Genomic DNA, 11,887 nt, shown 5'->3' with positions numbered 1-11,887 from the left:
CAGTTCCCAGCATGTGCACAGTGGCTCACAACCATCTCTATACCCAGTTCTAAGGGATCCATGACTCTCTTCTGACTTCTAGAGCCCTACACACGCATGGAGTGTATACACACATGCAGGCAAAATAACCACACATATAAAATAAATTAATCTTTAAAAAAAATTTTTTTAAGAGATAGAGGCAGGACAATTGGAGCTCAAGGTGAGCCTTGGCCACAAAAAAAACCCTGAACCCAGCCAGAACTGTGTGAGACCTGTGTGAGGCCTGTTTTGTTCTGTTTTGTTTTTTCAAGACAGGGTTTCTCTGTTTAACTCTGACCATCCATCCTGGAACTCACTTTGTAGACTAGGCTGGCCTCTAACTCATGTAGATCCACCTGCCTCTGCCTCCCAAGTGCTGGGATTCTAGGTATGTGCCACCATGCCTGGCAAGAGACCCTGTCTTAAAAGAAAAAAATTAACTACAGTGGGTAATCAGAGCTACGTGATGCTGGCAGGAGAGTACTGGACAGGGGCTAGAGAGATGCTCAGGGTCTGGAGCACTTGCTGGTCTGACAGAGGACCTGAATTCGGTTCCCAGCAGTCATATGGCAGCTTACAGCCACCTGTAACTCCAGTTCCAGAAGATATGGCATGCTCTTCTGGTCTCTGGGGACACCAAACACACACATATTCCACTTACATGCACACAGGAAAAACATACATACATATAAAATAAAAACAAATTTTAAAAATGTCTAGACTAATGGCCTGTTAAAGAGTACAGAAACAGGTTGGGGAGATGGTTCATCAGGTTAAGAGCGCTGAGGACTCTTGCAGAAGACCTGAGTTCAATTCCCAGAACCAATATGGCAGCTCACAATTATCTGTAACAGTCATACATGCAGGCAAAACACTAATGCACTTAAAATGAAAAAAAAAATGTTTAAAAAAGAGTACAGAAACAAATTCATAAATGGATGGTCAAGTGATTTTGACAACCGTGCCATTTAATAGGAAAAGACTACTCTAACTATGCTGAGGCAACTGCTAATACAGGAAAGAAGGATGGCAGACTTGGGTGAGCACTGTAAGAAACAAACTCAAGATGAACCAAAGTCTATTCAGCTCTAAATATAAAATACATAGAAAAATTCAACTTAGGTTAGGCAATGTATGCTCAAACACAATCATTAAAGGCATACAAAACAAAAAAATAGGTAAGTCAGATCCTGTCAACACTAAACAGCACTGCTGAGGATAAAATATCTCACAGAAAGTGAAGCCTCAAAAAACAACCTACACAGTGGGGAAAGCAAAGCACACATCTGAGTCCGAGGCCAGCCTGGTCTACAGAGTGAGTTCCAGGACAGCCAGGGCTACACAGAGAAACCCTGTCTCGAAAAAACAAAAACAAATAAACAAAAAGATCAGACCCTCTCACAACTCAATGACCACAAAGCTCAATTTGTTAAATACTCAAAGCCTTGAACAGATGTTCTGTCAAAGACATACAAAGAGCAAGATGTACATGGAAAGATGTCCCAGGCTGTTAGGCATTAAGCAAATGAAAATCAAAACCTCAATGAGCTACTGTTTTCCAGTGTCCAAACAAATTATGACGATGGATAAAAATAAAATTATTATAACCCAGCAAGGATACGCGGGACAATATGAATAGACTGTAAAAACATGCTACGTAAGAGAAGCCAGACACAAAGGCCTCATGCAGTGTGCATCCATCAGGGGCTCTCAACCATCCTAATGCTGCAACTCTTTAATACAGTCCCTCATGTTGTGGTGACTCCCCCAGCCATAAAATTATTTTTGTTGCTATTTCCTAACTGTAATTGTGCTACTGTTAATGTAAATATTTTTGGACACAGTTTTTCAAAGAGACCACAAGCCACAAGTTGAGAAACACTGATTTTTATGATATGCAGAATAGGAAGATCTATAGAAACAGAAAGATTAGCAGTCATAAGGCACTGGCAGTATAGAGAAGAGGGAATGGCTGCCCAAGTGATGCAAATATCCTAAAGCTAGACACTGGTGATAAATATGAATGAACCAAATGCCAATTGATTGTACACTCTAAAGTGGTCAAAATGGTAAGCTCTGGTACATGTTAAGTAAATATAACCTGAAAAATAAACACATACACATGATTTTGAGAAACTCAGGAAACCATTTAAGAAACTATGAATAATATTTCAAGTAACAACCCAATGCGTGTTCTCCTGGCCAAGGCCTCTCTCTCTGTATCATAGTAACGTGTTCTAAAGTGGTCAGAGGTCACGCCCAGATCCCCTTTCTATAGGAGAGGTTACACCTACCTCCAATTACTCGAATATTGTTGTCCTTTGTCAAAATAGCCTCAGCATGGAAAACCAAAACTGGAATTCTCCTGCAGCCTCCAGTCCACATAATACATGGGTGATCCCTACAGGCATAAAAAAAAATGCTTCATTAATTCACAGCTCAAAATCGGAATTAACAGCTGAAGCAGATAACTATGGTTTGTCCCTACCTCATACTTGGCACTAAACAGAGATGTCACTTAACCCTCTTGCCCACACTATCAGCAAGAGGCAGAAGTGTCTCAGTTACCTGTCTAAGGCCATCCAACTATAGAGTATAAGAGGAGAGAACCCAAGGACTGCTTTCTCCCGGTACTTGCTTCAGTAAAGTTCTGCAGAGTGAACACTGAGAATTTAAGCTAGCCATTCCTTAAATAGAATAGGATCCACATCAAAAGACTTGCTCTCTAAAAACTCACGTGATCACAAAAGCCAGACCACAGACTGCAGAGCCAGGATCTATCCTCCCAATCCAAATTTACAACTGCACTGTGGCCAGGACACGAGTATTAGAAACCTGGCAGCCTTGGGATTTGCCTTTAGCCACCAAAGCGTTACAGTAAAGAAAACAACTACTATATCTAGTTTGTTCTCTAATAAAACGAATGTGGATGCTTGCTATTCTTGATGTTGGAAGTAAAGAAGAGGGTTAGCTTTCTACTGCTATAATATAACACGACCACTGAAAACAACTTGGGGAAAAAAAAGGTTTTCTTTCAGTTTACATGTCCTGTTAACAGTCCATCATTGAGGGAAGCCAAGGCAGAAACTCAAGCAAGGCAGGAACCTGGAGGCAGGAACTAAAGTCTAGCCATGCAGAACACAGCATAATGGCGTATCCTCTCAGGTTGCTCAGCCTGCCTTCTTATATAACTATGGACCAACCCAGGCTGGGCCCTTCTACATCAGTCATTAACTGAGAAAATGCCCTACAGACTCGCCTGCAAACCAATCTGATGGAGACATTTTCTCAATTGGAATTCCCTCTCCCTAAATGACCTTAGCTTGTGTCAGTAGACACAGGAAAAATAGGCAGAGCCTGGAAAGTAGCCAGAGGTCCTTGTCAATCTGGCACTAGCTACAGACTGGTACCACTGTGCCTTCAGATTTACAAACAATAGATTACACTGCAGTTAAGAATGCCCAACAAGACTCAGCACACAATAAACAGATCCACAGCTGCAAAGAGCCATGGTCCTGGCTGGTAAGACAAATCCCTGACAGAGAATTCTTTCCGCTCACAGACAATAAAAAGATAAAAGGAGAAATAAACTATTAAGGTAATTATTAGTAAAGTACTAATTAGTAAACCTAAAAAGTACTTCAGGCAGATGCTAAAATGTCATTAAAAGTTCTCTCACAGAAGTTGATTTCAATTTTAAAAAATTTCATTGAAAGTTTTCTGACAGAGGTCGATTTCAATAAAAATAACATTTTCTCTTTAAGTAAAACAAATCAGAAAATAGCAACACTTGCAGGTAGTGGTGAAAGGAAAAAATTCAAAATGATTAGGAAACTAAAAATTGGAAGTTTATATCTTCATTTTTATACCTGAAACTGGCATATAATAAGAAAGGTTGCTTTGTTAGGTATGAAGAACAAAGTATTTGGAGATTTGTCTGTTTTCATTTTATGTATATGAATGTTTGCCTGCATATATGCACGTGCACCACATGCATGTCTAGTGTCTTCGAAAGCCAGAAGGTGGTATCAGGCCACCTAGAACTGGAGTTACAGCAAGCTGTAAGCTACTGCCTGGATTCTGAGAACTGAACCCAAGTCCTCTGAAAGAGCAGCCAGAGCCCTTAATTGCAGAGCCATCTCTCCAGCTCCATAACAAAGTATGTAAATGATTCAGACTGAAACAGACCAACTGTGTGGCTGACTTAATGAAATCCTGAGTCAGCAACTCAGACAGAGAGTGAAACAGCTCCAGCCTCCTGCCACTGTGCCTTCTTCATGCTAGCACCATTCTTCTCCCTGCCTTTCTATGAGCTCCTGCAGTAACTGACATAATGCTTACTTGTGGAACAGAAATTAAGACTACTAATTTTTTTTCAGTGACTAAAAAGGCCTTATGTCAAGTTCTTAGATGGAAGTTTCCACAGCTACATATAAATTTGTATCTGGGGTACCCAACCAAGATACAGAATATTTTCCGTGTACTTGTTATCTGAAATAATGTTGGGTTAAAACAAGGATAATGGCACAGTCAGCTTCAATTGTCAACAGAGCGCACCAGGGAGGAGAAATCTCAATTTTGGAATTGAAGCCAACAATGGCAGTCTGTGTGGTGTTCCAGGACTGTAAGAACTAATGCTTTAATAAGGCCTGGGGATCTGATCAGATCTAACAGAGGTGGTGGCCACGAAACAACTCAGCTTCTTCAGACGGGAAAAGCCCTTCTAGTTCCTGTAACTTCTAAAATGTAAGCCTACTCCCTAGGACAGAAAAAAACTGACTTTAAGCTTCTGTCCTGGTTATTGTATTTTGTTTTTGTTTTGTCAACTTGACACAAACCTAGACATAGCTAGAAAGACAAAAGTACTCCTAAGACAATGACTGCAACAGACTGGCCTGAAGACATTAGTGAATTAGTGATGGCTAGGGGAGGGCCCGGCCACTGCAGGCACTGCCACCACAGGCCCTGGGCTGTAGAGGAAAGCAGGCTGAGCCAACTGTGAGTGAGCACGCCGTGAGCAGCATCTTCCATAGCCTCTGCTTCAGTCCTGCCTCCAGGTTCCTGCTGGGTCCCTGCCCTGACTTCCCTTCATGCTGGACTGGGACCTGGGCATGGAAGCTAAAATGAACTCTTTCTTCCCAGTGTTGCTTTGGGTCTTGATGTTTCACCACGGCGTCAGAAACCCTGAGTCAGCTTCCCAGAGTAGAAAGCCAGTCTACGATAGACCTGTCCATGAGCTGACAAAACCAGAGTAGCCGTGAAAAATCTACAGCAGAAGTCTGCAAAAACTCCATGAATTTAGATGAGGGTTGGGAAATCTACTAGATATTTAGCATTTCTCAATTATGAATATAAGCAACAGTCAGTTATCTTATATTATCTGTGTTCATCATCTAAGCCACTACTCAGATTTAAAAAAAAAAAAAAAGAAATAAAAGAAGGAAAAACAAGAGTAAAAGAACAACCTTGGTTGGCATTAAATACTTTCTAAAACTAGTAAAAGGCAGTAGACTGGAAGTAAGATGTCGCATGAAGCAGAGGAACCAGAGGGAATTACCCACCTAATTATCTGAAAACAGTGACCCCAATACACTGTCAAGTCATTATGTGCTATGAACTAATAATGATAAGCCTTTCCTCGAAACGTAATGCTTTAACTATTTCTCCAATCTCATTACTATAATCTTCTACCTTACACAGTCTACCATAAACGCATGAGCTACTAAGAACACTGCCTTACATTTATATCATGCTTCATAGCTTTACCAAGTAATCTCATGTGTATTATAGAGTTTGAATCTAATCACGTCCTTTCAAAATAGGCTGCGAGTTACTCAGGTTCTAGAGTATATATTCTAAGGGACTGAGAAACACCTTAAGCTAAGAATAGTGACTTATTCACGCCTATAATCCCAAGCACTCAGGAAGCTGAGGCAGGACTGTTACACATTTGAGACCAGCCTGGGTTACCTAGTGAGCTTCAGGTCACCTTGGCCTCCAGATTATATGTGTGTGTGTGTGTTTGTGTGTGTGTGTGTGTGAGTGTGTGTGTGTGTGTGTGAGTGTGTGTGTGCATATTTATGTAAAGATAATTTTTTTTAAAGAAGCTATGAATTTGAGGAGAGGGAGTGGAAGGAGAAGGTGAAAGTACAGTATACATACATGAGAGCTTAGAGTTATATATAAATAAATTAGATACGCCTATCTAAACATTAAGTAGGCTTTTCTCTTCCATATCGAGTAAAATTATGAGAGATAAAACTCCCCAAAACTGAGAGAGCTAAATTAGAATCACAATCCATCTCTTCTCTGTGAGGTGAAGATTCTTTGATATTTGTAGTCTAATAAAGTTTAAATACTATTTTTAAATTAAAATCTCTCAGTCTGCATATTAAATGAGCTACTCTACCATCTCTAGGAGCTCCACTTGGCCCTGTTAATCATTTTCATTATGAGGACCCAACAGTCAATGAATGGCCTTGACCCTTAACCCAAAAGAACTTAGAGAGAGCCCTTGTGGGTCAATGAGCACGGCACAGGCTACAGAGCGCTAGTATTCTCATCGGAGCATCTTCACAGCAGTTCTGCTGTGTGTGGCCTGCCCTTCATATTATCACCATTCTACAGCTGTAATCGCTTCGGAGAAAACTCGTAGTCAAGGTCAGAGCTTAAGAACTTAACATTTCACCAATCTCTAAAATTTTCAAAATCTCTAAGTTTTAAATTATTAGAAGCTGTTAAGAGTTAACCTGACACAAGGCTGACAAGATGACTTAGCGGATAAGGTGCCTGTTACCACACCTGACCCAAGTTCGATTCCCAGGACCCACATGATGGAAGGAGAGAACAGATTCCAGAAAGTTGTCCTCTGACTTCTACATCTGCACTGCGCTCAGTTCACCTGTTAGAGCCAGGAGATGGTGCAACAGGTAAATGTACTTGCTTTGTAAGCCTGATGCCCAAGTTCAATCCCCCAAAACCCACAACAAAACCAACTGCGGGGACTACAAGGATGGCTCAACAGTTATGAAAGCTTCCTGCTCCTGCAGAGGAGCCAGGTTCATTTCCCAGCACTCCATCAAGCTGCCACAAACTCCATGCACCCTGGCCTCCTCAGGAACCTGCACACCCATGCTGCACATAAACTCAAGCAGGCGTGTGTGTTTTAAAATGTGCGCACACAAACACACACACACACACACACACACACACATGCACACACACAGCCAGATGTAGTAGGAGCATGGCAACAGAAATGAGAGACCCCAGCCGGGCGTGGTGGCGCATGCCTTTAATCCCAGCACTCGGGAGGCAGAAGCAGGCGGATTTCTGAGTTCGAGGCCAACTCTATAGAGTTCCAGGACAGCCAGGGCTATACAGAGAAACCCTGTCTCGAACACCCCCCCCCCAAAAAAAAAAAAAAGAAAAGAAAAGAAAAGAAAGAAATGAGAGACCCCACCTCAAAAACAAAGCAGAAGGAGGAAAAAAAAAACCAAGTTCACCTGAGTTCCTATCTGAACTTTATGAGATCTAAAGCTGATTGATACTCACTCACAGGCCTAGAAACACATAGCCCACCCTTCGAATTTCTGAAAAGGGATGGGAAGTGAATATGATCTTGACTTCCAACACATGGAAGCTAGGGTCAGGCAATAGCAAAGAAGGGAACCTGGAGGTGAATAAAGGAAACTACCCCCTCCCCCTTAAGGGCGGCCTGGCTGTCACTCACTCTTGGTTGGCCAAGTCCTCGTCCTCTGAGGACGATGCTGTCTCCTCCAGGTCCCGGGCCATCACAACTGGCATCTCCTTTGGGGTCTGTCATACAGTCAGCACACAGAGGCCTCAGAGACCTTTCTTCCTTGCAGTCTCACTGGATCAAACAATTTGGATGGCACAGACTCCTGTAAGAAAGTTGAAGAACTTCAAAGACAATGCAGTCGCATACTTCAGGACTTTGTGCATGATCTTTAAGATGAAAAGAAATATATTCCTGAGTATTTTCCCACCTCTAGAAGCTTACCTTCTGCTACAGGGCACCTCACATATCACAAAAATCAAGAACTTTTTTTGTTTTTGTTTGTTTTTGTTTTTCAAGACAATGTTTCTTTGTGAAGACCTAGCTGTCCTGGAACTCACTCTGTAGACCAGGCTGGCCTGGAACTCAGAGATCTGCCTGCCTCTGCTGGAATTAAAAGCATGTGACACAAATTTTTTTCAAACAGATATTGTCTCTGCTGTATCTAAAAAGCTGTTACTAAACTTGAGTCGTTTTATATAGTAAAAGTAGCAAGCACCAAAAAGGATAGATAGGCTTTAGGGCACTGATGTGGATGGTTGATAGCATACGTTTAGAAAATACTTTGCTAGACAAATCTGACCAGGATCAAAATAAAAATCCAAGGTTCAAAACCCTTGTCAGTATTTATACAGACTACCACAAGCAAACAGAATGAGCTGTTATGTTTCTAGGAAAACAAAATCACCCGAACTATTAATAAAAGGATGGTGAAAATATTTCTCCTCAGTAGGGATCACATAAATGGCCAGGGAAAGGGGATGTCAAATACTCTATAATTACTGCTACTTTTTTTTAAAAAATCACACATTTTAATCCAGGTATCAAGTAGACACATAAAATTAGGAAATCTCCAATTCTCCCGCTTCTAACTTCACTTTCCATGGAGAAAAAGTTTCATGTCCCTTGTAGAGAAAATAGAAACGTATAGGGAAAACGCTTAACCATAATGTCACTACTCAAAGATAATCAATTCAGGGCAATTTTCCAAGCTTTTGCTGGTCTGTGCATTTGCTTATACGATAAGACTCTCAAAAACGAAGCAACTGCAGCAACAGTAACTAACCCCAACCCTACACATCTTCAGCAGAAATGAGTAATACCAAACAACCTCAATGATTCTTTTCGGGTGATTCCTAAAGGAACTTCTCGACTTTACCCAAAAATGCTCGAGTCTTTTAAGTTAAAACCTTCAGGCAGAAAGGGATGCCCACCTTTCCGTGGCTCCCTGAAGAGCAGAACCGAGACCGATGCTCAGGAAGTCCTTGCCCCTACAGGGACCTGCCGCCAGCTCCACCCCAGCACACCCCAACCCCAGGCAGAGCTCCGCAGGCAAGGACGCGGCGACTCTGCCGCAGCGCTTCTGCACAGCACGCCCGGAAGCCAACAGCTGCTCCGGAGCTCGGAGGGAAGCGCGGCGGCGCCCGCCTAACCCTGCAGCGCACCTCTCCGGAGCGCGCCGGCGCAGGCGTTTACCTGTCTCATCTTCTCACGGCTCGGGGCCGGCAGGCGGGGACCACGCTCTGCTTCACCTCCCTCCTCCTTCCCCAGCCCGAATCAACGCAGCCGCCGAAGGCTGCTTCCCCCGTTACTACAACAACCAACAAGCAACCGCCCGCTAGGAGCCACTGCGCAGGCGCCCGCCAGCGGCGCGAACAACGCTCGGCTGCGGGCGCTGACGGATGGCGTCACCACGGCGCGCTCAGGCGCCAGAGCCAACCCAGGCGGTCACCAGGAGGTTTCTTGGCTCCTTTTCTCTCTGCGTTTTCCCCACCCCTAAAAGACTGACTCCAAACTCAGAGTTCCGCCACGCTCGACAGAAGGGTTTACCGCGTGAGCGGCGCGGCAGGAAGAGGCTCAGGCGGCGGCAACTGCTGATTGGCAGCAAAGGGGTTCACTCCCTATCGCCTGCTCGAACTGAGCCAGCGTAGCCAATCAGAACGAGGACTGACAAAAACGACCCAATCCTGGAGCTGGGCTGAGGGAGGGGGCGGGAACAAGTGGCCCAGGTGGACTTGGGACTGGAGCTGTTCTGGGGGAGTTGGTTTGCGGATGCTGCTGATACTGCTGCCGTAGTACTGGATCGTCAGGTAGGAGAATTTGGAGTGGGATGTAGGTTATTCGTGCTGCATCCGAGTAAAACTATCTGCAAAATTTAGGAGAATGGGGGTTGCCTGGAAAGCTACCGAGGGTGGTGGTGGAGGAGTCTAGAAACGATGTCCAAGGGGAGGTGCTAGGAAAATGGAGATTTGGTCAATTCTGGGGATGGATGAGTGAACGAGCGAGCAGTCGTTATGAACCGAGCTCTGCAACGAGCTTTCACTTTTTCTCATGTAATTATCTGTTAACCCTCGAGATAGATGTTTATATCCCCATTTTACGGATGAGAAAACCGAGTCTCTAGAGTCTCGCTGGCTTGTCTGAAGCCCCCAGAACTGAGTGGTGGATCTAGGATAGGAATCTGACTCTATTGACTGTTAACTAGTATCGCATCCATGCTGAACTGGGCAAGGGTGTAAACTCCACCCCTCCCACCACCTCTTAACTCCAGGGAAATGGGTTTAAGGAATTGGTAGAGTCATACAGAAATGCTCTGGTGTGTCTTCATCAGCTCTGGGATTTGCAAGATCTATGAAATAAATGGAAGGTGTAAGTTCAACATTCGACTGAAAGGGAGTGAGTGGGGGGGGCAGGGGGGAGATTTTTAAATAACCCAAGCTGGTGTTGAGAAAGTAAAGAGAAGTAGATCTTGGCGTATGCTGTGTCTGTGAAGATCACTGGGACAGAGATCAGCACACCCCCTCATCTCTAGACTGGGACAGTCCCCATTTGAGATCTCTTTCCTCGGGGTCCCCCCTTTCTCTCCTGGAGCCCTTTCTAGTTGGTTTTTTCGTCGTCACTTCACTTGATGTCTATATGCACTGGGTAGTAGGGAATCATACTGAAACATTACCACAGTAATAATGGAAGCCTGATAGTTTCTTACGGCTTTCAGGCCAAAGCAGTTAGCTTGACAACAGATAAACGAAGGACCAAGGTGATGGTGGTTATTACAAATTGTCTCTGTGAATCCCTTTAGAGCTGATGGAAGTCACTACTCAGCGAGGCTTGAGCCAAACAAAAAGTACAGAACCTAGCTCTCTCTCCTGCCAGTTTCCTCAAGAAAAATGGGAACTTTGCTGCACATGGCCACACCCACCTTTAATCCCAGCAGATGGATCTCTGGGAGTTCTAGGCCAGCCTGGTCTATGTAGAGTTCCAGACTAGCCATATAGTAAGACCCTGTCTCTAAATAAGTAAATATTTTTTAAAAGATGAGAAACTTTATCAAAACATTCTATGAGGGAGTATTGCAACAGAGTCCACAGACCCTGGCACTCAGCCACATATTAGCTATATTACCTAAGCAAGTCACTTAGCTCTTGGTTCTGACCCCCATCTGTAAAGTGGAAATACTAATAGTGCCTGCCTATCCTGATGTAGGGAGTAAATGAAATGTTATATACTTGGGGCACATATAAGTATAGGATGTAAGTGTTCCATAATTATAGCTAGTGTACTTTTCTTGAAACCCAACACCAAGCTATGACAGTTTTTTTTTTCCAAGTCTTTTCGATTGTTTTAGTTTATGAAACATGATGTGTCTGGGAGCCATGCAGAGGGAAACTAAGAATACCAGTCAGACAGTTATACTATGGTTTCCATTCAAATGTATGATGCAGCTTCTGTAAGTTTAGAAGGATGTGTCCAGGTATCTGAGTAGATTTTGAATCACCCTTGAGCTATTTGTATTGCAAAGGAATGGCATGAAGAGATGAAGGCCATTGGAGGCCTTGGCAAGTGGAGGGAATGCTGACTTACAGCAAGTGGAGGGAATGCTGACTTACAGCAAGTGGAGGGAATTCTGACTTACAGCAAGTGGAGGGAATGCTGACTTACAGCAAGTGGAGGGAATTCTGACTTACAGCAAGTGGAAGGAATTCTGACTTACAGCAAGTAGAGGGAATGCTGACATACAGCAAGTGGAGGGAATTCTGACTTACAGCAAGTGGAGGGAATTCTGACTTACAG

The 11,887-nt window shown here is 43.5% G+C and overlaps 2 protein-coding genes across 13 annotated transcripts in view; one reads left to right on the top strand and one right to left on the bottom strand.

Moving 5' to 3' along the window:
- Ttll5 (tubulin tyrosine ligase like 5) overlaps positions 1-9,459 on the bottom strand; it is a 228,384-nt gene extending 218,925 nt beyond the window's left edge. For 6 of the 11 annotated variants that reach the window (XM_021201541.2, XM_021201542.2, XM_029540627.1 and 3 more), the window contains exons 1-3: positions 9,293-9,459; positions 7,751-7,922; positions 2,316-2,422 (exon numbers count right to left, since the gene is read on the bottom strand). In XM_021201541.2, coding sequence (XP_021057200.1) covers positions 2,316-2,422; positions 7,751-7,824 — 181 coding nt within the window. In that variant the 5' untranslated portion in view covers positions 7,825-7,922; positions 9,293-9,459. The remainder of the gene's footprint in view (positions 1-2,315; positions 2,423-7,750; positions 7,923-9,292) is intronic. The other 5 variants (XM_029540628.1, XM_029540626.1, XM_029540624.1 and 2 more) reach the window with 1 other exon arrangement.
- A 26-nt stretch (positions 9,460-9,485) lies between these two features.
- Positions 9,486-11,887, top strand: part of Erg28 (ergosterol biosynthesis 28 homolog) — a 9,471-nt gene continuing 7,069 nt past the window's right edge. For both annotated transcript variants that reach the window (XM_029540636.1, XM_021201543.2), the window contains exon 1: positions 9,486-9,906. The gene's annotated coding sequence lies outside the window, so the exon portion shown is untranslated. The remainder of the gene's footprint in view (positions 9,907-11,887) is intronic.

Source organism: Mus pahari, chromosome 7, assembly GCF_900095145.1.
Source record: "Mus pahari chromosome 7, PAHARI_EIJ_v1.1, whole genome shotgun sequence".
Lineage (NCBI taxonomy): Eukaryota > Metazoa > Chordata > Mammalia > Rodentia > Muridae > Mus > Mus pahari.
This window is presented reverse-complemented; position numbering and strand designations above follow the sequence as displayed.